At 41.1% G+C, this 27,219-nt stretch overlaps 2 protein-coding genes across 3 annotated transcripts in view; both read left to right on the forward strand.

The window, feature by feature from the left end:
* Nucleotides 1–13,401, forward strand: part of LOC106547508 (G protein-coupled receptor kinase 5) — a 91,015-nt gene extending 77,614 nt beyond the window's left edge. Inside the window, exons 14-16 of one of the 2 annotated variants that reach the window (XM_087706226.1) lie at nucleotides 1,374–1,511; nucleotides 2,019–2,150; nucleotides 13,262–13,401. In XM_087706226.1, coding sequence (XP_087562352.1) covers nucleotides 1,374–1,511; nucleotides 2,019–2,150; nucleotides 13,262–13,294 — 303 coding nt within the window. In that variant the 3' untranslated portion in view covers nucleotides 13,295–13,401. Of the gene's footprint in view, nucleotides 1–1,373; nucleotides 1,512–2,018; nucleotides 2,151–3,001; nucleotides 4,731–13,261 lie in introns of those variants that run through there. The other variant, XM_014064713.2, reaches the window with a different exon arrangement.
* The window catches only part of STAR (steroidogenic acute regulatory protein), a 31,006-nt gene continuing 9,750 nt past the window's right edge, over nucleotides 5,964–27,219 (forward strand). The window contains exons 1-2 of the mRNA XM_087706227.1: nucleotides 5,964–6,170; nucleotides 26,836–27,040. Of these exons, the coding sequence (XP_087562353.1) occupies nucleotides 26,977–27,040 (64 nt within the window). The 5' untranslated portion in view covers nucleotides 5,964–6,170; nucleotides 26,836–26,976. The remainder of the gene's footprint in view (nucleotides 6,171–26,835; nucleotides 27,041–27,219) is intronic.

Here is a 27,219-nt window from a genome sequence, read left to right on the forward strand (position 1 = left end):
AGATGGGCAAATGTTTTATCTGGAGGAGTGAGGTGTTAAGCCAATGCCAAACTTTCCGGTTCACCAACAAAAGGGTGAACAACAAAACCGCGCCCGACTAAACTGCGGTGATAAAACCATGTGTTCTAAAGCGCTCTGACAAATGAGCGCTGAATCGCGGCCACAACAGCGCGGAGACAGAAGCGCGCTGTAAAACTAAACCTAAACCTAATCCCTAATGTTAAACGTAACGCTAAACATAACGCTAAACCTAACCCTAAACCTAACCCTTACCTTAAATTAAATTGGCTTTCTGTCTCCGCGCTATTGTAAAGCACCCTTCTGTCTCCGCGTTGTTGTCGCTGTGCTGTTGTCACCGCGTTGATGACGTCGCGGTTTTAGTGACGCAGTTTAGTCAGGCGCGGTTTTGACGTTCGCCCTTTTGTCGGGTCACGAAACTTTCCCTCTTTCTTTCGTTGTTGTTGTCATCGTCATCATCGTTATTATTTTGTGTTGGGATATTTTTTGTCATTTTTTGTATTTTTTGTGTATTATTGTCTTAAATCTATTTTAGGCATGCAAGATTGTTTTTGAGTTTCCTGCTTCAGCAGAGGAGAATTTCCTGGTTTTTAGCAATCGTGAATGCACAATTTAGGGCCCAAATGTAGGGAATTCTAGGAACTTCAGAATGAAAAGGAGGCAGGAAGTTTCTTTTAATTTTAGGTCATGAACTGTCCAACCTGTGATATTTCAGACTTTTAAAAAAGAAATCTTTTTCTCCGCAGTAATAGGCTTCTCCTCTTGCCTATCAACTTTGTGGAAGTCTTTCAGATCTTGAAAAAGTGCTATCATAGCCCCCTTCCTCATCCTGATCATGTCTGGTTTCTTCTGTTTTTTGAAGTAGTATTAGTGACCCCATATTCTATCCATCATCCTCACTGGGTTTTTTCCCTGCCTCCAATTCCAAATCTGTCCCAAAAGAAGCTAAATAAAATTATTTTATGGGGTTCCTGAGTATCCACTCTTTGCTTTTTTTTGGTTAGATTTAGTATCATAAACTGAACTAGAAAGGGCATTACAGATTTTCCTAGTTCAACTCACAGTTGAGGCCATGAATTTACAAAACCATCCCCAACCATCCAGCCTCCCTCTCTCCTTTCAAAGGAGACGTCGTCCTCCACTATTCTGGCTGGATGGTGGCACTGCTTAATTATTGTTATCTTCGTGAAGCCCTCCCCGATGTTCATTCTGGAATCTTCTGTCTTTTAATTTAAACTTCTTAGTCCCAGTCCTTCCTTTGGCTTTCAAAGGGAACAAATCCATCTCTTCTTGCACATCTGGATATGTAAGTCCTGGAGATGACAAACTTACTGGAATCCTTGTCTTTCCTTTAGCCTCGGGCTGTGTATTGTAAGGACGTACTGGACATTGAACAATTCTCCACTGTGAAGGGTGTCAACTTAGACCAAACCGACAATGATTTCTATGTCAAATTTGCCACAGGCTGTGTCTCAATCCCCTGGCAGAACGAGGTAAGGAAGGGACATTTACAAATATTTATTTATCTATCAAATTTAGAAACCATCTATCTTCCTCACAGAGGGTCTCTGCAAATCAGGGAAGAGAATAGTGTATTGTAGTTGTGCACTACCTCTAAGCTTCCTCGACAATGCTGCTCCGCTCGCTGGCTCCAGTGAGGAGAGTCCTCTCGCCTTCTGCCCTCCTCGCCTCGTCCTCGGCTACCGCCGGAGTTCTGCATTGCAATTGTCCGGTCCCAGGCAGTTCGGCAGCTGCCAGTTCCCAGGCTGGGTATTCCATGGGCAACAGGGTATTCCATGGGCAACCACACATCATCAGGAGGGTAAAACTAACCTGTCTCACGACGGTCTAAGAGAAGATTATTGGCAAAGCCTCGATCTAAGGAAGCACATAGAGAAAGGTTCTCCCAAATGTCCATTCTGTCCAGCAGTTTTTTATTATATAGCACCCTGTTCCCTCGCCATTCTTACTGATTGCATTTTCTTCTTCCTCTTATCTAGATGATCGAGACAGAATGCTTTAAGGATCTCAACATCTTTGGACCAAATGGCACCCGATCCCCGGATCTGGACTGGAAGCAGCTCCCTGACCCACCCAAGCGTACCCTCTTGCAGAGGCTCTTCCGGCGTAACGTAAGATCCAATTTTGTTCCTTTTTTGCTATGTATCTTTGCAGCTGCCAATCCCATACTTGCAATCTTCAATACTGCTTAGCCTGATTAAGCAATTAGCAGGAATTGTGCCTTCAGCTTCAAGATATATTTTAGGTAGTTTGTATATAAGAAGTTTATGTTTGAATGGACTTACTTCCAAGTAAACATGCATATGGGTCTTCTCCAAACTGGCCAAGATCTCAGTTCCTGGAACATTCAGAAATGGCCATGCTGGATGAAGAATTCTGGGAAATGAAGTCCCACATCTGGAAGTCACCCAGGTTGGAGAAGCTTGGTTTATAGGACCTCTGCCAGAGACTTCAGATTGGAGGAATGTTAAGTGGCTCAATGATGAAGCACTGCAGGAGTTCCCAAGATAAATCTCTGGCGCCTATTACATCCTTCCTGAAACTTTGGAAGGCTGCTGCCGGTCAGTATGCACAATATTAGTCTAGGTCAGTTTTTTCCAACCATGGCATCTTCCAGATGTATGCAGTAACTCCATCAGTCTTCGGCAATTGCATGCTGAATGAGGAATTTCTGGAGTTGAAGTCCATACATTCCAGAAGTTGCTGTGGTAGGGGAATTCTGGAACAATGGTCCAAATCCGAATAAGGCAGTTTCTTGGGTTCCCGAGTCTTTGGATTCTTCTGTTTGAAGAACAGCAGTTCAGTGGTTTAGCAACTGCATGAGGCAAATAAGTTCTTGGGTTTATTGATGACATCTCCAAGAACAGAACAACGAGAGATCTTGCCTGCTAGTCATGCTAGAGAGCAGATTTTTTTTCCTCCTGCACTCACCATTTTCCCTCTCTTCATTTTTTTCCTATAGCCAAGTGACTTCACCATCAGCACCAACGTACATTCCAACCTGTCGGCAGCCCCCTCACCAGCTTGGCCCATGGCACAGGCTCCCTCCTGACCTCTGGAACTAGCACTCATCCTTTGCCTTCTCAGGGTTGCCTTAGGCTGATATATGGAAGTTCCTGTCTTGGGCGAGGCTCTGTTACTGCTGGGAGCCAAAGGAACACAGCCTTCCAATTGGCAGGGCAGCAATGGTCCAGAAGACCTTTGCCACCTTCTGGTGCTGATGTAGATTGGGGGCATGGAGACTCTTCTTGTCCAGAACCTTGGCTGCTGCTTGTTGACAGGGTCTTCCTTCATCTTTGACTGCACAGGGAGTATCCATGGCTCTCCCCCATTTTCTTTGTCTCGTCACCTCCTGACCCAACTTTCATGGGAGATCAACTGGGGAGATGTACCTGAGAAGGAAGGATTTTAAAACAGAAAGAACTACCAATGACACCTGGAGATGGCAGAGATGAGGGCTGGAGTCTTAAACTAGAGACAAAAAGAGAATGCACAGCTTGGACAAAATTGCAATGGGGATGATAAAGACTTCCCCCCGCTCTTGCATTGGCATTTCCAGAGACTGGTGGATACGTGTGTGTTGGTTTGTGTGTGGATGTGTATTGAAAGTTTAGCTCCTTGGAGTTCGTTCAGGGTTTTTCCAGGGATCTCTCCCACCCACACCATCAATTCTACAGCCTGGGTCCATTGCAAAGCCAGAATACGGAAGACAAAGTTGAAGAGCAATTGGTTGTCTTTTAGGACATCATTTCTTGGCTGGTCATCCTCCAGCTCTGCTGGACTGTCCAGCCTCTCTAATCCCTAAACAATACAGCCTTTAGACCTGATTGTTGGGCAGAGTCAACTGGAATCCAGGACACGTGGAAATCTTCAGATACAGAACGCTGCTTTACAGGCACTCAACAGGAAAAGACAGAGAGGTGAGATGGATGACACCTCAGTCTGCATAAAGGCTTCAGTGTTCTCAAACCCTGGCTTTAACCTCAACCTGCAGTGTTGAAGATATATATTTTTTAATCCTACATATTTTAATTTTTATTACAATTGTTTCTGTAGGCCTGCCTGCTCATTTATTTTATTTCATTTCCTTTCTGTCTCGACATTTCCCCCATTCTCACATGACCTTTCCTTTTTCTCTCTATGCCAACCAGCCTAGTTGGTTCCTGTTGTATGCAAGGTCTACCCTGATTGTGATGATATGCTCAAGTACGATGGAACCTGGGGCTTCGCTTGTTTGCGGGCCTGGTTTCTGGCATGCCACCACCCAGTGTGGGTCCATGGACCGAGGGTTGGGGACGCCTACCCTAATGTACTTCATTTTAGGGGGGAAAAGGATCATTTTGTTGCTGCTATTACTAAATAATTGGAAATCCCTGTTGCTTCTTTTCTTTGAAAGTGATAGCAATGATGATGCGGAGAGAAATGCACGAGGGGAGCATTTCTCTCTAAGTAAGAGAAGGGCGGAGAGGGCAGGGAAGTCCCACCATAGGAAACTTTGTCCCCAAATTTCTCCAAACCCAATCAGGAAACAGGGCCCTGGAGCTGTGCTGAGGAACAGTGTGGAAGTTAGAGACTTATAGCCAGGGGTGGGTTTCTCGCCCCGTTCCAACCGGTTCGGTTGGAACGAGGCCGGCGGCGTCCTCGCGCATGCGCGTGGCGCGCGCATGTGTACTAGCGTCTGTGTGATGCTCCAGCTGCTCCTGGAGGATTGCGCAGGCGCTGTACGCGTCCTGCGCAGGCGTGGAAGCGCAGAATTCGGCAAAACTGGGTAAGGAGCGGGCGCGCGGGCGCGGGGGGGGGCCTTCGCCGTTCCCGGAAGTTACTTACTTCCGGGTTCGGCGACCAACCGGATCGCGGGGACCGCCGTGAACCGGTTGAAACCCACCCCTGCTTATAGCTCTCCAGAGGCTGGGTGGGGCACAACTCTCAGCATCTCTTACCTTAGCCCTTCCTAGGTGGAAATTGTCATTTAACAACCTCTGGACAAGCTATAGATTTTCTAGTTCTAAACAGGGTTAGGTTGTCTTTAGCTTATAATATACCTACTTTAGTGCTCCAGTTTAACCCTGCTTCCTACGTATCTTCACTTCTCTGCCATTTGTTTTTATGATCATAGGAAGCTCTAAATCAGGGGTAGTCAACCTTTTGAATACCTACCGCCCACTTTTGTATCTCTGTTAGTAGTAAAAAATTTCTAACCGCCCACCGGTTCCACAGTAATGGTGATTTGTAAAGTAGGGAAGTAGCTTTACTTTATAAAATTTATAAAGCAGAGTTACAGCAAACCCCTACCGCCCACCATGAAAGCTGGAGCGCCCTCTAGTGGGCGGTAGGGACCAGGTTGACTACCACTGCTCTAAAGCAGTGTTTCTCAACCTTGGCCATTTGAAGATGTCTGGACTTCAACTCCCAGAATTCCCCAGCCAGCATTCGCTGGCTGGGGAATTCTGGGAGTTGAAGTCCAGACATCTTCAAGTTGCCAAGGTTGAGAAACACTGCTCTAAAGGATAGGATAATAGACCTATGGACAAAGCTGCTGCGTTCCCTTCAGGCTGCCAGTGTGTGATGCTCTTTCGCTGATTTCTGTGACTCAGGCTGAGACTGAAACAATGCATCCAGTCTCAGATAACTATAGGGAGCTTCCCAAATTCTGAGGTTCTCCCTTCCCAAATAATTTGCAATGGGTTGGCTCTAAATCGCCAAGGCAAATCACACGTTGCAAAGGCCAAGGGAAGATAGATCTATTTTTACTCAGAATTCCTTCTCTATCTTATCGCTTGGCTGTTGCGTGACCTGATGACGGAAGGGCTTGCTCTCGGCCTGGTGCTTTCTTTTTTAAAAAGGCAGAGATGTCCTTGGAGTAGGAAGGATTTTCTGGGTGAAACATCAGGGAAACTCTTGAGCTGGTTTCTCAGCAGTCAGAGTGGGAATTGCCCTCTGATCCTCCAACGGCAGGTGTGAAAATGTGGGCTCGTCCTTGACGAGCTGAGCCCCAATGAGCAGCTTGACCCAAGCAGTGAAGCTTGTCTGTTCATTAAAACCCAAGTTTTGGCAGAAAGTTTGATTCCTGGAGGCTCAACTCCGTAAGGAAGACTAAAGAACAGAGGCTGTCTCGGAGGCTAAACAGAGAGGTGAGAACTTGGGGATTTCCTCTTTTGCAAATGACACCCTGCTGATATTTTGGATGGATGGCTGACTTTTAATAACTGTATGGTAGGCAAAGGATCCACTAGCGGAACCAGGAAGAAATTGCAATCTTTGTCTCTGGGTTTGATTGTTTAAAAAACTGCACAAATATGGATCATGGTCAAGAAAATAGAGACTACTCTTAATGTCCAAGGTAAACAACTGAACAACTTAAACAGATTGGGCATGAATTTGATGGAAAAATGGAGCATCCCAAGTGGAAACTTGGATCTATTCAATTAATTCCTTTGTTGAGTCTTTATCAGCAATCTAAAGCAGGAAGGTCTATCATAATGGGAAAGATTAGACTAGATATCTTTGATCTTTCCTTCTGCTCTGATTAAATAGCTTATCCTCTCTGCCATGTGTTCACACTATACTTGAGGCAGAGGGCGTGGTTTTCATACTAGAAGGCATGCATGTACAGTAGCTTTTCCACCATGAAGGAAGACCAGTCCAAATCCAGCATCTTTGAGCAGACATGATGGGGTCCAATAATGACCTCATCCATGCCTGCTCCCCTTCCTAAAGACGCAAAAGATGCCATTGCCCAAATGGCTTTGTACAAGCAGTCCTCAACCTATGACCAAGCTGGGACCAGAATTTCCAGTGCTAAGCAAGGTAGTTGTTGAATGAGTCATTGCCCAATTGTATAGGCTTCTGTGCCCCATTCTTAAGCAAATCCAGCTTCCCCTATTGAGTTTAGTCATTGGAATTTGGCTGGGAAGGTCCCAAGGGGCAGTCACACGACTCTAGGATGCTACAAACTGTCATAAATATAGGCTGGTTGCCGAGCGCCTGAATTTTGATCAGGTGACCATGGGATGTTGCCAAGTATGAGGACCAGTTGTATGTTACTTTTTTCAGTGCTGTTGTAACTTTGAACAGTTGCTAAATGGATATAAGTAGAGGACTACCTGTAGGATTTCCACTGCCCTCTAATAGAAGGAAAGGCTATCTCAGGAGTAACAGAATTGGAAGGGACCTTGGAGGTCTTCTAATCCAACCCCCTGCTCAGGCGGGAAACTCTATACTATTTCAGACAAATGGTTGTCCAATTTCTTCTTAAAATCTCCAATGTTGGAGCATCCACAACTTCTGGAGGAAAATTGTTCCACTAATTAATCATTCTCACTGCCAGGAAATTTGTCCTTGGTTCTAGGTTGGTTCTCTCCTTGATTAGTTTCCATGCATTGCTTCTTGTCCTACCTTCAGGTGCTTTGGAGAACAGCTTGACCCCCCCTCTTCTTTGTGCCAACCCCATTAATGCCAACCTGACCCATTGTGCAAGATTTTGGAGATCCTGAGGCTACTATTTCAATAGTAGCCTCTCTTGACATATTGATTTTTAGTATTCCTCCAAAAATGTAACTTCTAGAAAGGGAATTGATTCTATAGATGGGTCAACAAATGAACAGTGTTTATACCATTTCATGTTAATTCAATCAATAAAATGAATTACAGGCTGAGCGGGGCTTGGTCCAAAATAGGACCTCTCTTGGCTCAATCCCCATCACATACTTTATTGCAGACCTCTTTCTCACGTACACCTACCTACAGACAAGGCATGGGTGGAAAAAAATACAACTTTCAGCGGAAATCAGGAGGAGAGGGAAAGAGGAAAATATGTGAATTTGTGATTTGCACATCACGCTCACCCATAAAATGGCTGGCTGGCTTGGAGTTTAGTGTAATGTGCATCTGCAGGCAGGTAGAGCTTATTGAATAAGTTGTGGCTGTACAATGGCCTGGTGGGATGGTGAAGCTCACCTAGGTGAGAACCTCCAAATGAACCAAATAGGAAGCAACTCGAATGGACTATGAGCAGAATATGAAGGAACTGTTGCCTTCTCAGTCTGAGAAGAACAAAAGGAGGAATATTCTGTGGGTCTAGTGATCCTCTTGACTTCAGGCCTTCCCACTTTTTTTTTTTGCATTTCCCTTTTCTTTGTACATCAGTGTTGTTGGGGTTGGTCTAATGCTGGCTTTTTATTTCTTTCTCTCTCTTTTTTTACACTGCTCGTTTCTGATTCTGGAGCATTTGGGCTGACTTCTTGGGTTTTTATTTTGTACATTTGTAAATATTTGTATGTTGAATGTTTGGATGTACATTTTTAAACTTGAAAAAGCTGCAAGCCAAGCCATGTTTGGAAAGGTGCCCCTAATGCATTGGGGGTATTTTTAAAAAAAATTGGGAATACGGAGGGAGGTGGGAGGAGAGAAATGAATCAAAACTTATGATAATATAAAGTCCCTATTCCAGTCAAAGGAAGCCAGAGCAGAGTGGGGGGAAATTATCTCAGTGAGTCAACTGTTCCTCCCGATTTTAAAATTTCATACAGTATATATGTACTATGGTTGCTGTTTTTTCTTGTTACTTATTCCCAGGGCTGTGTGTAATCTGCACTGAATAAACATATGCACCAAATCTCCACCAAAAAGAGTTGCATTCTCTGAATTACCTGAGAAAGCCAGTTTGATCTATTTGTTAAGGCACCAGGCTAAAAACTAGGAGACTGAGTTCTAGCCCTGCTTTAGACATGAAAGATGGCTGGGTGACCTTTAGCCAATCACCAGGAGACTGTGAACTCTAGTCCTGCCTTAGCCATGAAAATCAGCTAGGTAATTTTGGGTCAGGAAGGTAATGGCAAATCTTGCCAAGAAAACTGAAAGGATTTTCCAAGCAATTACCAGGAATCAAAAATGACTTACACACATACAAAAGGGGTGATATCCATATTCATTACTTCGGATATTTAAACTAATGTTTTAAGGGTTAAACATTGTTTTGTTTTTTTAAAAACATTGATATATGCAGCAGCCAATGAAAGTTCTGTATCTGGTTACCGAGAAACACCACATGTTTACTTACATGAAACACTAGGAGGCAGTACATCACTAGTTTCAACCTACTTAAAACGTATTAAATGTACAGGGCGGGGCATAACCTTTTCCTAGGGGGTCACAGCAACACTTGTAATAACAACACAAATAATTCATACACCATTCGAAAGCCCATCAAAAACTGAGTTTATTGACACGATTTAATAGTCAGTATGACCACCATTAGCCCTTCGAACAGCATTCAAACGAGGTGGATAAGAACACAACAAATCTTCAAACAGTTCCGTTCGATTTTCCAGATTTTTCAACACAGTTTCCAAATTCATTCTCAAAGTTTCAACCGAAACAAATTTAACATTTAATAGCTCATTCAATTCAGTTTTTTATGGGCTTTAAAATGAGGTGTCGCGGAAGTTGTAAACTGCTGTCGATCTTGCTGTGACCCCCTAGGAAAAGGTTATGCCCCGCCCTGTACATAGTCTCAGATCCTTTAATGAACTTGAATTCTCCTAGTAGGGATTGAACTCATAGGCCACTGAACTTGAGAGGATGTTATAGTATTGTCCTCAGCAATGTTTCAGGAAAGGATATACACAATCTGTCTTTAGAATGGTATATAAGACCACCTTCCTTTCCTACGCTTTCAAACCAGAGAGATGTATGGTTGCTACATTACGTCCTTATGTATGAAGTTATATGTTTGATGAGACCAAAACAGGAGAAAATCAACCTTAAAGTCCATATGAGTAAAAACACTACAGAGTATATATATATATACTGTGCAAAAAAAAAGTGTACATAAGGGCATGAAACACACTAGCATCTGTATATCCCTCTTGGGAGCTTAAGAAATGGAAGGTGGATTGAATATACCATTCTAAAAATACTGTACATTCAGAATTATGGCAGACCCTACACCCAACAGAAGCATCTTCTATGCTCCCAATTTCATTAGTTCAGGTAGTGACTTCTCCTTTGTGACTCAAGATTCAAGATCTTGAGATTCAAGATCTCAAGAGACAATCAACATGCATGGTTGGTATCTCCTTGCCCTGTAAGACAATACTTGAACATCCAAGCATCTGCAGGCCTTGATCACACAATGCAGTTGATCAGACCAGAGTCCAGTTTATAGTGGTAAACATTAACTGCTTGTGCTTGGGGAAATAGCTCGAGATAGTGATGCCATCAATGAAGGATTTTCAGACAAGAACCACTGGTCAAATCGAGAAACTCCAAACCCAGCATAATGGATCTACTACATTTTAAAATAAGCAAACAAGTAAAGAAGGGTATCTGTGCAAGATTATTAAGCTGCAAGGAGTTTGCCATAGAACATTTAAGACTACAGCCTAAAATTACCACTGCTACTGTGATTTAAGGACAAGGTCAGCCTGACAGTAATGGAAAGGATAAATGATAAATCTTAGCTAATTATCTGCAATTTATGGCATTCCCTAAATGACCTCAAGAATTTATTATTTACTTTAAGGCTAGGAGCAGAGTCAAGATAGATGAATGAACTTATCCTTGATAAAGTTTCTAAAATATGCAATATGAAGCATGAAAAGGATTGCCTGATGTTGTACTTGCTTACATCTTAGAAAGTAAGGTTAGGAAATTAGAATAAGGAATCAGAAAATATGAAGATTCTTTTTTCAGAAACTATAGCAAAGTTGCAAGAGCTATCATTCCGGTCTCCTTCTGCCTGTATTCAATTCTGTTTAAGATATTTGGGGTTAATAAGCTAAGGGATAAGTTTACTGAAGTTATTTGGACATTTGAATGAGTACCCATCAGCGCTTTTATCTAAAAATTCTACGGGAACAAATGTTTCCAAAGATTGCCCGATCAGAAGAAAAGAAATACATAAAACGTGTGACTAGTTTATTATTCTATGTATGGGATGAATGGCATTGAATTTAATAAGATTCAGTTCAAGCAGAGATGTCAAGGAGCAGCCTTTTAAGATGATGTGCAGATACACATGAGAAAGCTATTATGGCTTAATATAGAAATGCCTTTGGAAGGAACTTCATTCTCTTTATTTTGATCCCATTGGCCAGAGGAGATGTTCTAGCCCAAGATAAATACGCTGACAAAAACATACTATTTTTTAAATAAAAAGAAACTTTATAGTCATGACAATATCAATACACTCAACAGAATGGAGAAAACAAAATTAACTCCTAACAACAATAACTATTGGCAACCATCGGTGGGCCAATGTAGCAAAATTTTGCTACTTTAGAAAAATAAATTTAGCTTGGTTGAAGAGATAATGAAAATTATTATATGCTTAATTATTTCAATGCCTTCTTTGATTGGACCTCTATGAAGACTGGAACGGCAGATGGCAGCATTTGACTGAGTTTATCTGAGCTTGGAGTCAAACAGGGTCAGGAATAATGAATAATGGGATGAGACACCTCCAAGGGATATCAGTAGTGTAAACTCTACTGGGAACAAAAAATAATAAATCTTGGAAGAAGGCCATGGCAAACCACATTAAGAATTTGTTGATTTGTCTGTGTGAAGTCATTGACGGTCAAACTCATCTAAAGATGATGGCCTCTCTTAATGAAGTTGATTTCTTTAGTGTTTCAGAGACTCAGAGTGAAAGATAATAGACGAGACACAAATTGATACTGTAGATCAGGGATGTACAAAGTCCAGCCCTGGGGGGGGGGGGGCAATTGCATCCCGTTTTCAAATTTCAAGCTGCCCGCAGCATCGTCTCCCCGGAATCATTCGTTTAGTCTTTCATAAAATAGTTCATTTGCATTTAATGTTAATGGTTTGAAGAATATGAGGCTGAATGGTCGGCCCCACACATTTTCACCTCACCAAATCTGGTTCTCCTCGCAAAATGTTTGGACACCCCTGCTGTAGGTTCACTGCAGTCATAGACCTGTGCAGTAAAACGAGCTAGGTAAGATGGATTGAAATAACCGTGAAATGTTTAAAGGAACTCTGGAAATGCCTCCTTTAAGACCGTGACCTGATGCAACCTACATTTCTGCAATCTTGAAAGCAATGTGTATTTTCGTTCTTCAAGACATTTTATCTGCAGCAGCAACCCCAAGGTTTCCAGCAGAGATTCCTGTGGGCCACAGTGTCTTCTCCTGGGTGAAGAGAAACTCCTATCCTTGGATTCCCTTTGCCACACAGCTGAAACACTCTGCCTGTTTTGGGTTCCAGAATCAGACTGGATATCTTTACATATCCAAAAACTTTTATCTGAGTTCTCTCCCTAAATTCATAGCCTGAGGTAAGAGAAAGGACCAAAGAACCAACAGAGCAGCAGAGCCAGTGGTAGAATATTCTTCTCAGAAGGTTTTCCTGATGCCCCCTTTAAATTCTCATTGGTGCCAGGTGGAGACCTTTTTTAAATTTTCACTTGACTGTTTGAATTTTACCTTTTTATTTCATTAATACATAAGTGTTGTGGCCCGGCAGGAGCCGTTGGAGCTGCCACCAGACTCCGACAGCGAGGGGCCTTATGAGTCAGCCCTGGAGGATGTGGAGGACCCTGGCAGGGTTCTGACTCCGAGCAGGGCACAGAGAGACTGGTTGGCCACTAAGTGGCGCCTGAGCCTTGGATCAGTGGGGAGGAGACAAGAGAGAGTGATCCAGAAACCACCTGTGAGTTGTTCCGGGATGCACGCCGTCGAAGGGCTACTCGGCATCAAGAACAACTACGTAATTACAGGAGGTAATTACGCTCAGCTGATGCTCATTAAGCTCCTCTCCAGATTATAAAAGGGACTGCTTGTGCCACGTCCTTCTTGTAGAAGTCAACGTTAGGGACTAACGAGAAACTAACCTGGCAGGCTGGATTGCTGCCAGAGTTTGTTTGCATTGCTGCCAAGGTTTGTAGGACTTGCTGCCAAAGTGCGTATCTGTTCATGTACTTGGCTTTCAGCCACCGAGAGTCTGGACTTATTAAAAACATTCTCATTTACGTTTGTCTCGGCTTTCGTTATTGGACGGAGGAGGGGGGTCAGAACACATAAGTATGTATGTATGCTTGCATTTAGCATGGATGTGGCTAGTCAACATATTTTGGAATGAGAGATTTTATTGATAAACCAGCCTTCCACAACCTAGCCCTGTCTTCTCAAGGACCTAAAAGTGACTTATCTTGCTTTTGGATTTCCCAATGTTTTGATCAAGCATTTCTTCTCAATAGTGGGCAGATCTTCACCAAGGCCAAATTGTCTAGAAGACCAAGATTTATTGGTTGCTGTTTGTCCAGTGCTCAAATGGAAAAAAAAAATGGACTTTTGAATCATCCTCATCTGCAAAAGACTTTTAAAATAATGGAAGATTTATTAAAATAGGATCCAATAAAACAAAAACTTTTAAAATAAAACATACACGTACAAAGAAATGAGAGTGTTGGTATATATGATGGAAAAAGTGAAATGAAAATCCTTATCCAAAGGTGTTATCCAAAAGGCAACCGGACTTTTTACAAACATCTTAACTTTGTTAGGAGAGCTTTCTTTTTCTGACAATTTTTCAATCAATGCACAGAATTTATTTCTCCCTCATGCCTTTCCATCTGTCTAATGTCAGTTCCATCATTGCCCTTGCACTCAAATAGAAAATGCTTTATGTTCAGCCAGATGCCATAGGCCATCATGAGACCAGAGATTAGTTTTGTAATCAACTCCATTTTTTCTGTCAGAAGTAAATTGGAGATAAAATGGGGGGGGGGGACCCACTGTCCTTGTTCTTTAACCTTCTTGGAGGATTTGGATTTTACTCTGCAGAGTTTCTAATATAGAGCGTCTAACATGGAGAAGTTCCACAATTTCCTGTCTATCCCAGAGCTAGTTTGCAGAAACACTCATCAAAATCCATCATGGCCATCAAGTACTCAGATTTCAGAGAATATTTGTACATTGCTTTTATGTCACAGGGTTTCCAGATTTGGCAACTTTGAGACTTAAGGACTTCAGCTCCCAGAATTCTTATGCTATGCTGGCTAATGAATTCTGCAAGTTGAAGTCCACAAGTTTTAAAGTTGTCAAGTTTGGAGAGTGCACCTTTATAAGATACAGCTAACTCATCAACTCCACTAGCAAGTCTCAATTCTGGGTGGAAAGCAAGAACAACTATGAGTAATTCTGAACTGATTAAATCTTTAATAGGATGCAACATCCTCTACGGCAAATGCTAGCTCCATTGGGGTACGTTTCTTCCTATGGGGACAATTTAGCAGCAGATAGAAACATTGCAATAAAAGGTATACAGTTGCAAGAAAAAGTATGTGAACCCCTTAGGATTACGTAGAATTTTGCATGAATTGGTAATAAAATGTGCTCTGAACGTCATCTAAGTCACAACAATAGAAAAACACAGTCTGCTGAACATAATACTACACAGACATTAGATGTTGCCATGGTTTAATTGAACATAACATGTAAACATTCGCAGTGCAGGGAGGAAAAAGTATGTGAACCATTGGTTGACCCTCCTTTGGCAGCAATAAGCTCAACCAAACGTTTCCTGTAGTTGCAGATCAGACCTGCACAACGATCTGGAGTAATTTTGGACCACTCCTCTTCACAAAACTGTTTCAGTATAGCAATATTCTTGGGATGTCTGGTGTGAATCGCTCTCCTAAGGTCATGCCACAACATTTCAATCGGGTTGAGGTCAGGACTCTGACTGGGCCACTCCAGAAGGCGTATTCTGTGCTGTTGAAGCCACTTTTTGGTAAAATTACTTGTATGCTTTGGGTCATTGTCCTGTTGCATCACCCATCCTCTGCGGAGCTTCAGTTGGCGCACAGATGGTCGTACGTTTTCCTGCAAAATGTCTTGATAAACCCTGGAATTCATTGTCCCATCAATGACAACAATCCGTCCAGGCCCTGAGGCAGCAAAGCAGCCCCAAACCATGATGCTCCCTCCGCCAAGTTTTACAGTGGGAATGAGGTTTGGATGTTGGTGTGCTGTGCCTTTTTTTCTCCACACATAGTGTTTTGTGTTTTTCCCAAACAACTCAATCTTGGTTTCATCTGTCCACAGTATATTTTGCCAGTAGTGCTGTGGAACATCCAGGTGCTCTTTTGCAAACTTCAAATGTGCTGCAATATTTTTTTTGGACAGCAATGGCTTCCTCCATGGTGTCCTCCCATGTACTTCATTCTTGTTTAATGTTTTCCTTATTGTAGATGTGTCAACAAAAATGTTAGCATGTGCCAGAGATTTCTGTAGGTCTTTAGCTGACACTCTAGGATTCTTCTTTACCTCATGAAGCATTCTGCACTGTGCTCTTGCAGTCATTTTTACAGGACGACCACGCCTAGGGAGAGTAGCAACAGTGCTAAACTTTCTCCATTTGTAGACAGTCTGTCTTACCGTGGACACATGAACATCAAGGCTTTCGGAGATACTTTTGTAACCCTTTCCAGCTTCATGCAAGTCAACAATTCTTGATCGTAGGTCTTCTGAGAGCTCTTTTCTGCGAGGCATGGTTCACATCAGACAGTGCATTTTATGACCAATTCATGCAAAACTCCACGTAATCCCAAGGGGTTCACATACTTTTTCTTGCAACTGTACAAGAATAAAGCTATGCTTTAGCTCTATTTATTGAAACGATATACATGAAACTATATAGATCATTAATGAGTTATGATTACAAAAGAGCAGAAGAAATGTGTCTTTTTCCCAAGCAAGTACATCCAGAGTTGTGTTGCTTCCCATCCAACTCTTATACAGTTTACTTCTTTGTAAACAAGGAAGCTTTATAGATATAGGTGTGGCTGTGAAGCAGGAGGGGCTGTTATTGCTCGGTCACAGTTTTATTTGTTTGTTCGTTTATTAAAGTAACACAGCCTTGGGCTGCTCAATCAAGGTGAATGGCCTTGACTGGTCCATTGGGACATGCTAAATTTTCCTTCAGTGCTGCTGTGATGGTTTTGAAGGTCATTGGCACAGCGAGCACAATATGCTGAGGCCTCTGGCATAGCTTTTGCCAACCTGCTGTTCTCTAAATGAGGAGCCACAGCTTCCATAATCCTTACACCACCAATACCTTCCCTTCTCCTTTCTTCCTCCTTCAACCTTCCCCATTAGAAAACTGGAAAAGGGAATCCTCTGGAATTCTGCTCTTCATGGGAGAGGAGAAAGGAAGATATTAAGAGGCACCTTAATATTCACCTGGGCCTACATGTACAAATGCATGTCCATTCACTCACATTTCTTCAAGATAACTAGATAGCTAAGCCAAACAACAATTCCCAAATTTAGAAGAAGCCTAACCTTGGCAAGATTTACTGCCCTCCAAAAGCTGTTTTTGAGGGTGCCTACTTTGTTTCCGTGAAGGATTTTATATTGATTTATTTCCTTCAAATAGCTGTCCAACTCAACAAAGCCAAGAGATAGGCTATATTGCACTGGGCAAAAAAAACAAGTTTTTCAGACCTTGTACAAGGCCAGCAAGATTGCAGCTAACTTAATCTAAGGTGGAATGTTGCTCCCCAGGGCTGATATCAAGGCAAAAAAAGTTTTCCTCTTGGGACCCACCAGCTGACACTCCTATTGGACCAGGCAGGACAGGTAGAAATAATGGGGAGAGAGAGTTCTTGAGACAATAACCCACATTTGTTATGTTACTCTTTTCATAAAGATGCCTAGCTGCACTTATTAACTCCCCCATCTAGTCAGATTTTCTGGTCACCCAGATCCATTTTATTTACAGTAAAATTTACTTATTTACTATCCAACCAGAGCAATTCAATTCTCTACTTCTTAAAGTAGCTATATTTGGTTTACTATTTGGAAAATATATTTTCACCAAACTGGTTTTATAATTTTGGGGTTTTAATGTTTATTTTCTGTCTCATAGTTGTCTTTCACTGGTCAATGATTCTAATAAAGTATTACATTCTTTTGATCTAGAGGAAATCAGAACAAAAACAGCTTTTAAATGGGATATACAGTAATTGGTTTCAATTCCTTCCCTCCTTTCTCCAACTGTTCAAGAGACACTATAAAACAAGAGAGGAAAGCCATCAAATGCTGCTTTCTTGGAAGTCTGATCAACTTCCACTAGGCCAGATCAAAATTTGTCATCTTTCAGATACAGCATTTAGTTTCAATAGCAATAGCAGTTAGATTTATATACCACTTCATAGGGCTTTCAGCCCTCTCTAAGTGGTTTACAGAGTCAGCATATTGCCCCCAACAACAATCCGGGTCCTCATTTTACCCACCTCGGAAGGATGGAAGGCTGAGTCAACCCTGAGCCGGTGAGATTTGAACAGCCGAACTGCAGAACTGCAGTTAGCTGAAGTAGCCTGCAGTGCTGCATTTAACCACTGCGCCACCTCAGCTCTTATAAGGCCACAGTTTTATGGCTTCTTGCCTAGAGGCATCAACCTAGAGGGCTACTGGGGAGTCAGAGAGGAAGTTCTATAAGAATTATAGCACACATAAAGCAACATATTCTCAGCCAAGGAAAAGGAAGAAAGGAAATCTTGGAATGGTCCATCCATTCTACAAGGGAAGTCCTTCCTTTACATGTTGTTATGGAATAATAAAGAGTAAATTAATCTTGTTCCTTCTGGTGCCATCCGGACCTTATGGGCTTCAAAGCCCATATAGTCCATGGTAAACATGCTAGCGGGGAATTATGAGAGTTGAAATCCAAAACATTTCAAGGGCTCTAAGATGGAAGAAGGCAACTTTAGAACTATTTCTTCCATTAGCATTACAAATGTTCTGGCCCAAGTTAGTATTTATTGTGTTTCCCTTGGCGTTTTAAAATCGCTTACTAAGTATGTGTTGCCACCTTCCATCGTTTTAGCTGATTTCAGTTTTTGGTAGTTAATGTTGCTTTTTTGGGGGGAACTTGTTCAGAACCACACTTGGAAAGAATGAATGAGTTAAACATTCTGTTGCTTCTTGAGCTCTAAAATTAGATTTATGAAATATATTGAATGAACCTCCTCCAAATCCCATAATGGCTTAGCAACAAGTGGGAACTCTGCCACTGTAGCTTTTTCAAACCATGATTAAATAACCATATTTTCATGTGATGTGTTTATCTAATCCTAATGTATAGCTGTGTGTCAGCTTCTGCTTTGCTGTTGCTTCAGCTACCATGAAACGGGGAGGGAGGGCTTGGTATTTTGGGTGGGGTTACTCGTTGTGCTGGAGGAATGTTCTGGAGGTCTTTGGATGGATAGACTACGCATGCGTGGGTGTTTCCCGCCTGGACTAACGGCACCGACATTCCATCTTCGTGATGCCTTTTGAAGTTATCTCACACCTGACACTTGAAGGACTTATGATTGGACTAGGCCTATGATGCCAGGGGGTGTGGAATGGGCTATTCTATATATCAACTGTTTTCGCGCCTAATTAACCAGACTTCGCTATGCAACCGCTCTTTAACCATTTTTAATTAGTAAATGTACATTTGACTTTCCACAAATGGAGTCTCGTGGTCTTCTTTCCTGATTATTAAATGGAGAGGTGCTGACACTGTGGCTTTAAAGTTCCTTGTTGCACACAACAAAGTTCTCCATTTTCCTTTGCTATCATTTTGTTTTAGTGCGTACAAATATTAAGCCTATCAGTTCTGAGTCAGTAGGGGATCCATTGCAACGTTCAAGCTCTGGTCACATTATGGCCTTGATCCATTCCTGATTACATGCATGATGGGTCAAGGAATACGCAGGCCTTGAGCAACATTTTCATCTTTCCTCAGCTGCACAGCTGGATTTCTACATTCTCTTATTCCTGCCAAAAGCTGGAGTTCATCTTAACAGATCTTGCTATCAAACTGCTATCAGCTCAAGCAAGAAGCTTCAGCAGCTGTGATCTGTCCTTGCAATTTGCTTTTCATAGATAGTGGGGGGAAATGACTTTTATCAGCCAGCTCCAAAGTTTGATCTCTCTCCACCTACCTGAGCAAGTGCTGATTCTTTTCTTTTTCTGACTCCCTTAAAGGCCTGGCCAATGAGGTTTGCTTTTGATATGGAGTCCTTAGTGCAGAAGGTTGCAAAAGGCAAGAGAAGTTGGTCAAATGATTTCTGGTGGTGGAGAAGCCAGGATGCTCAACATTAAAACAGAGAATATTATTCATCAGGCAGACTCAATTTTGAGAAAGGTGCAAAGGAAGAATGGCATTGATTGGCCCATGCACTGCATGTGGAAGGTAGCAAAAGGTTGCAGGGGAAATTTCCTGCATCTTCAGTTAACAAGTCTGTCTCCAACCCTGGGGAAACTTTATTTGGCATTGGAGTAAAACTGAACTATAGAAAGAGTTTTACATAGTTTAAGATGGACAAATAAAGTTGGTTACAGATTTATGGAGCTGTATAAAACTATTCATTTTGCTTTCCTTGCTAGGAAGGTAGCATTATTGTCTGTCGGTTTCTCTTTTTAAAAATAAATAAAAAACTTTATTAAAATCCTCTTTTAAAAATCCATTTTAAAACTTACCTCTGATTTTATTCACAGCTTTTCCTAACAGATGGAGTCTTTGTACAAGACAAACCCTTTGTAACCAACTCTGTAATCCCAGGGCATTCTCTTTTTTCAATTATAAATATATATATTTATACACATATAAATACACACACACACACACACACACACACACACACATGTGTATATATGTGTGTATATATATATATATGTACCAGTTCATACAAGGAAAACCAGTACAAACTGTTTTACAGATGGCACCTGGCACCAACAAGGTTAGCTAAAATCTTATCAAATACCTCCCCAAAATGTTGGAAATGCGAATCAATACACGGAACATATTACCATTTATGGTGGACCTGTGAGGAGGCTAAAAATTTTTGGAAAAGGATCAAAAATTGGCTGGAGGCAATAGCAGGGGTTAAAATAGAATGGAAACCTGAAGTTTTTTTATTAGGAATAATGTCTGCGAAATACAAAAAAGAAATCCAGTATTTAATACTACATATAATTACGGTGGCAAGGATTGCCTTTGCCCAGAAATGGAAAAACAAATTAATTCCAAGCGAAGATGAAATAATAAGAAAGGTTATGGATTGTGCTGAAATGGACAAACTAACTAAAGAAATCCGGGGAAAATAAAGAATCATAATTCTACCAGACATGGGATAAATGGTATAAGTGGATGGAGGAAAGAAACAAAAATCAATGAAGGAATATAACAAAACTCAAAAAATAATAGTTATGGGTAAAATAAGAGGGTTAAGAATGGTGAAATCCAAATGAAATACAATGGAAGGGGAAATAATATAAGGTGAGCGGTATCGATTGCCAATTGCTGTTATAAAGAACAGGAAGCTCCTGTTCATATTGTATCGTGTAAATGTGTTGTACGTCTAAATTTTGTGTGTGTGTATTTTACATGTTTGTTAATAAAATAAAAAAATATATACATTCAAATCAAGAAATTTGAAATTTGTGGCAAATCAGATTCTTTTCCAAATCAACATAATCAAATAAGTAAATCTTGTGTTTGATGCTCATGATTGTTCTAATTATTAAAATTAATTATAAGCTGTCCACACATCAAAAAATCAGCAAGATGGGAACAGGACAAATGTTTCTTTGTTCCAGTAACATGTTCTACCCAGTCCACTCATATCAATCCCATCTCAAAACATTTGTTACTCAAGTAGGGTACATTGCAACAAAAGATATCACAACCAGCATAGACTTTTAACAGTTGGGTATGGGAAAATTCCATTGGTTGCATATCAAGGACTTCTCTTTTATTGACAAATAGTGCAAGTTTGAAAATGATTAACTCCTTGAGTCAAAAGGAAGAGCAGGTCAAAAGAAGGGAAGCAAGAAAGCAATAACTGACACTGAGTAATGATGTATTAAATGGCCCAGCTCAAACATGTGAGTGTAGCATCATGATTTTTATCCAGGGCTCTTTCCTTCATTCCTTTGTTATAAGAGTCTGTCTTTCTTCCTTCCTTCCTTCCTTCCTTCCTTCCTTCCTTCCTTCCTTCCTTCCTTCCTTCCATCCTTCTTTCCTTCCTTCCTTCCCCTCTCCCTTCTCCCCACTGATTTCCCTGTTTTGAGACATAGTGCAAGAATAAAATATCATTCTGTCCTTGGGCCCTTTGCACTCCCATTACATTTTATGCTGATTTATTTTTTTTCTTTTTCCATTTTGGGCCACGCTGAGGTCAATGACTCAATAACCAGGAATATACAGAGGAGACCCAAAATGTTGACCTAACCATTGAGAATGCTCTTAAACTGATTCATTTTGTTGCCTTTGATTAGAAGAAATCCTGATTTGTGCTGAATAATAGTTTCTATCTGAGGGGTTTAGCCTTTACATCTTTAGTAAAGTTCTAAAGTTCCTAGCAGTGAAGTAAATATTTCCTGGCCCCACAAATAAAGCACTCGACAGCCTGGATCTCTTTCAGTGAATATGGGACTAGAACTCAATTAGCTTGGCCAACGTTCAGGATGAGGGTATTACAGTCTAAAACATTGAAAGGGCACCTGTCAATTACCTAGAAGAGAAAGAAAATGCCTTAAAGGAGTTTATAATTTTTAAAAAAATCTACATTTTTTTTAAAAATAGATGCTGTAAGGCTATTTACAAAGGAAGGTAAAATAGTGGATTGTATGTATGAACCAGGCATACTAGATTAAATGATCTTTAAGGCCCCCTTATTTATACTGTGACAATTATTTTCAAATAAATACAAAATAACTGTAAGCTTGACTTGCTCTGCATTCATCTCAACCCAAGAACTGGCTGTCAGAAGAGTCCAGCCTGATAGAACCAATGGCTTACTGAATCCAACACTTGGTTCAGGGATTGGATCAGCCTAGAAACTGATGCCTTTCCCAGATCTGATGGCAACAGGCTCTATAGTGGATCTATATCATATATAAAAGTATCTATGACATAAGAAATCAATGGAAATGCATCTATATTTCCTTTATTACAGAAGTGTGTATGTAAAATGAAATACATAAAGAAGGTGGAGGGGAGGAGGAGAAGGAGAAAAAGAAAAGAGGAGGAGGAGGAGGAGAAAGAAGAAGAAAAAGAAAGAAGAAGAAGAAGAAGAAGAAGAAGAAGAAGAAGAAGAGGAGGAGGAGGAGGAGGAGGAGGAGGAGGAGGAGGAGGAGGAAGAGGAGGAGGAGGAGGAGGAGGAGGAAGAAGAAGAGTACTCCCATTCATTATTAAGTACATATAACATGGATGGAAACAGCGAGGAAGAGGCACAGGTTGGCTCTTTAGCCACTGGATGATGGCTTTGCTGCTGGGCACAGCTCTGCCTAGTAGAAATGGCAAAGCTGTCAGCCTTCGACAGACAGCCCCATTTTCTTGCCTTCTTGCGACACTAACCTGGAAGGTCAGCATCCCAGCAAGTGAGCACGCAAGCTGACGTCAAAGGAAGTAACTGCCGATCGACTGGCTTTTGGGAAATAGCATCCCTACAGCTGTAACTCACTAGGAAATGTCAGCTTATCCTTGACTGTTATCATCTTCTGCATGGCATCTCCCCTCCCCTCTTGGGAAAGATAATGCAGCTGGTTTCACAGATAGAAGAGAGGGAGAGTTTTAGGAGATGGCTGATGTCCTTCTTTCATTTAGGAAGTCTTTCCTCTAAAATTGATTTCTTTAACACCTGCATCCTTCCTTTGCCTCCCACCACTTTGTTGGACCATCTAACATTTTTCATGGAAGTTATCACCTGCCTAGACAAGGTCAGGTGTTCTGCAGGACAAGTCACATCATCTTCATTTGAAACACCGTGCCTCTCAGATGTAATATTTTTCATAATTAAACATCACTCTCGATTTCATAATGTCTTATTAATTTTATTTTCGCTTAAATAAAGTGAAGCTTAAGGCGGATCCAGACAGGCTCTCCCTTGCTGGGAAATCCTATTTTATCAGATATCTGCACTTTTGGAAAATGTGATTCTCTCTTCAGTCCCACCAATATCGTGACATTATGGAATGGATGGTTACCACTGTGGACTTGCTGGCACAAAGCAGCACAGGTTGTTATTTTCAGAAAATGAATCTGTTCAGAGCTGGGATAGGGATTCTATCCCATTACCTAATATTTGAGATTTGCATCCATGTTGGAGGACCTTCCCTTCCTTCCAAGGACTGTGTCTTCCTGCACTCATCATACTAATGAAATATTCTGGAATTTGTAGGATAGTCTGAATCATAGCTAACAATACAGACCGAGTTATTTAAACAAGCTAGGCTAAAGCATGTTAACAGCTTTGTGGTTTGGGAGTCGATATGTACGTCGTAGCGGGGAAAGACTTAAGGCAGTGGCTTTTACATTCTTCACAAAGAAAATCCATATTGAACTCAAACATACATTGTTTTGAAGGACCATTTTTAAATGTTTAATATAATTTTGGCAGAAGTAGTCTACTCCCTAAGGTTTGAAGTCAACACCTCCTGGCTTAGTTGCCCTGCATTTCTCTCCATTTTCATTGAAAGCCATTATGGCTTACTAGCATAGCCACCCCTGAAGATCCAGCGTGTTAGAGAAGGAATACAATGCAACTAAAGACAAACATTATAAAAGTACAGATTGCACAATTGCCCCAGTTTCATATTTATCTAAACAAAATCAGGAACAGTATAATAAAGGGACACAATGTGCATGACACATTTACCACACTATCTTCTTTGCATACAGAGGTTTAAGAGGGAACTAAAACAAAGCCATTGCAGAACTGGACATACCAGCCAGAGAAAGTTTGCAATAAACCTGCCCCGAGAGACTTTTTTTCCATGTCTGCTTGCAATTCATTTGTCTCAGGCACTTGAGTGGTGATATGGTCAGAGCACTTCCCTCAAAGGCCTCATGAAAGACTCATAGCCATCGTGTTATTAAAAAAAAAACTTTGTCAGTATTTTTTATCACATAAATGTGCTGCCTTTTCTCTTGAAAACTCAAGATGGTCTCACTGGAGTTTCTCTCATTTATCTTCCCAAGAACAATCTCTATGAAGTAGTTCAGATGAAGCTAGTGACTGGTACCATGAAGTCGTGGTCAAGAGACTCCTGAATTTGACTTCCTGGTCTCAATCCAACCTCTTAACCACTGCTCTAAGTTATCTTTGTCACCTATTCAGTCATGTTTGACCCTTAATATGGATCAGCTCTCTCCATGTCCCTCCGTCTTGCACCGCCTCCTTCAAGTCTGCCATGGTTATGCTGGTTTCATCCTTTCTAGTGTCCAGCCAGTGGATACTAGGGTGGTCTCTTCTCCATTTTCTGTTGATCACTCTTAGAATGATTGTCTTTTCAAGCGAGTCAGTTCTCATATAACGTGACCAAAGTATAACAGCCTGTTTGGCAATCTTGGCTTCAAGATTGCTCTACATTGTATTCTATATTAAGAAAACCTTTGTATGTATTTTTAAAGAATCAGCTCAACTGCCAGTTGGGATGATGGTTATAATATTAAAGGCTGGCTTTGTGGACCGGGGTTCACATTTCAATTCCACTCTGAAGCTGATGTGGAAGTTGACTTCAAAACAATACAGGTGGCCCTTGACTTACAACAGTTCATTGACTATTTGATGTATGATCCTTTTGCACACTTACGACTACTGCAGTACCTCCATGGTCATGTGATCAAAATTCAGTCGCTTAGCAACTGACTCAGTATCTGTGATGGTTGCAGTGTCCGGGTGTCATGCGATCACTTTTTATGATCTTCTGCCAAAGAAATCAATGGAGAAGTCAGATTTATTTAACAACTGTGTTCCTGACTTAACAACTGCAGTGATTCACTTAACAACTGTGTCCTAGAAAGGTTGTAAATGGGCAAAACTCACTTAACAACTGTCTTGCTTAGCAACAGAAAGTTTGGACTGATTGTGGTTGTAAATTGAGGATTACTTGGAGTCCTGGCTGTTGCAAGGATAAAAAGTGAATCAAATCACAACTTAAATTGCTAAAGGAACAATGACTGACATCCCAATCTCCACTGACAAACAAAATTTCATACAATATTCTTTTGAATCTGAAGATTACAGGATTACAGAAAATATTTGTGCCTTTGAGTCCATCTTGACTCCTTGAAGATTTGACTCAGTCTTGACATGGACAACCTTCATGCAGTTTTCTTGACAACATTTGCAGAAATGTCTCAAAGGTGCTTTTCTGAAAGGCAATTGGAATTATTTTTTTCCTTCAAGATGATTTGTTCTTGGATGAGAAGCAAAATGTCTTCAAGGAAAACCAAAGTCCATTTGCCTTTCGAAAAAAGTACCTTTGGGACAACCATGACTTGGATGACTGAGAATCTCCATTTGCAGAAATGTTTTTGTCTTCTTCCTAAGACTGAAAGTTGATGAAACCACAAGTTTATTTGATGATTTTAAATAGAATAAAATAAAGGCTCCCTTAAATTGAGTTCAATTCCTGATGATGTCATAAAACTGGGTGCAATTTCCGTAACTGACTTCTTCTGCAATATCTTTTTTCGTTTTCTTTTGGTCTGAGACTGTAACCAGGTCTGAGTCTCCTTAGCATTTTATATCTTCTAAGGCCTAACAGGAACTGTCCCCTTCTGTGGCAGAGTAACTCATAGAACAGTCATAGAAAAGTGAAGGATCTTGGCTTAATCGTTCCTGTTTCTCTTATTAAATGAGCATATGATCTTTATAGCAGATGACACAGAGTAAATCAGGAAGTGCATTGTAAACACAAGAAAAAGTTTTGTCCCACTAAGGGTGTTATATTATTTATTTTTTAAGAAGGCTGCCTTTTCAAATTACATCACGGAAAGGGTTTTGGACGACACTGACTTTCTCCTGAAAGCCACATCTAGTGACTAAGGGAAACTAATTAAAAACATTCCTAATGTTTGAGGGAATCACTCTCTGTTGCATCAGGATTGTATTCTGGTTGCGTTTCTGTTTTGTAAATAATGATAAGGATTTGAGACGTTTATACATTGCTCTCAGACAAAGGCCTCTAAATACTTAGGAATAATTGCTGTTCAATATCAGCGTGTTCTCAGAGTTTTCATTCCTGATTTTTAATCATTAATGATCCGTGTTTGGTTCCTTTTAATTTTTTTTTCTGCAAATCTTGCACCAAGCAAGGAATGGAACGTAACGATCTACAAGGTCCAGCCAACTCTTTGATGTGTCTCTGCATCATTATTACATTTTTTTTCCCCCATCACGGTCATACTTGTTTTTCTGACTATGCTTTATTTTTCCTGGGTCACTTTATAAACTTGGGGTACACTGTTTTTAAACCATGGAAGCATATTGATGCATGGAATAACAGAATCGTATTATTCCTATGGATAGAAACTTGCAATTTACCAAATCTGAACTATAACTGGACTCAGACCTCTAGATGGTGAACTGCATTTAGCTCAGGGATTCAATTCATTGCCTCTGTTTATTCTGGTCCTGAATTAGTTACCAATTACTGTACTCCCTTTCTCAACCAGTTATGCCTTAATAGAAGCATCCAAAGTGGATTTTTGCTGATAAAGAAAGAGAGAAAAGCTTTGGTTAGTAGGACTGATTCCAAAGCACAGTGACTCTGCCCGGAGAACATCTGGCAAGCTCAAGAAGAGATAAACTGGCTGAAACCCTTTGGGGATTGTGCAGCCTGCCCTTGGGTGGAGCTTCCCTTGCAATTTCAATGTTTCCCACTTGTCCCAATCTCCTCCCTCACCCCCCCCCCCAACTCCAGAGAGACGAGATTGGCCTTGGTGTCAGCCAGCTTGCTGTAAGTGATGTCTTTCCTTATCTCCCAGCTGACAAAACAGCATCCTTCATCAGCTGTATTTAAAGGCAGAGACCAGCAGAGCCTCCAGTGACAACTATAGCTCCTGCAGCTCAAAGGCAAAAGAGGTGTATCAACGCAAGTCGGGAATCCTTTGAAAAAGACTCTTGCGATGCTGCCAGCAACATTCAAGCTTTGTGCCGGAATTTCCTACAGACACTTGCCCAACATGACAGGTAAAGATGAATAACGTAACTCTCGAACAGCAAGAGAAAACTGGAGACAATATTTCAGGGTTGGTTGAGTCAGAGTAGCCGAATTCAGGACAAATCTTTTGAATGGTTCAGAATGGCTGTTCATGTTTAGCTCTTTGAAAGACGGGTTAGGCTGAGAAGATTGACCCTGATCCTTTCTG

This window comes from Thamnophis sirtalis, unplaced genomic scaffold, assembly GCF_051295495.1.
Source record: "Thamnophis sirtalis isolate CommonGarterSnake01/CBP01778 unplaced genomic scaffold, rThaSir2_p1.2 scaffold_2, whole genome shotgun sequence".
In the NCBI taxonomy this organism is placed as follows: Eukaryota; Metazoa; Chordata; class Lepidosauria; order Squamata; family Natricidae; genus Thamnophis; species Thamnophis sirtalis.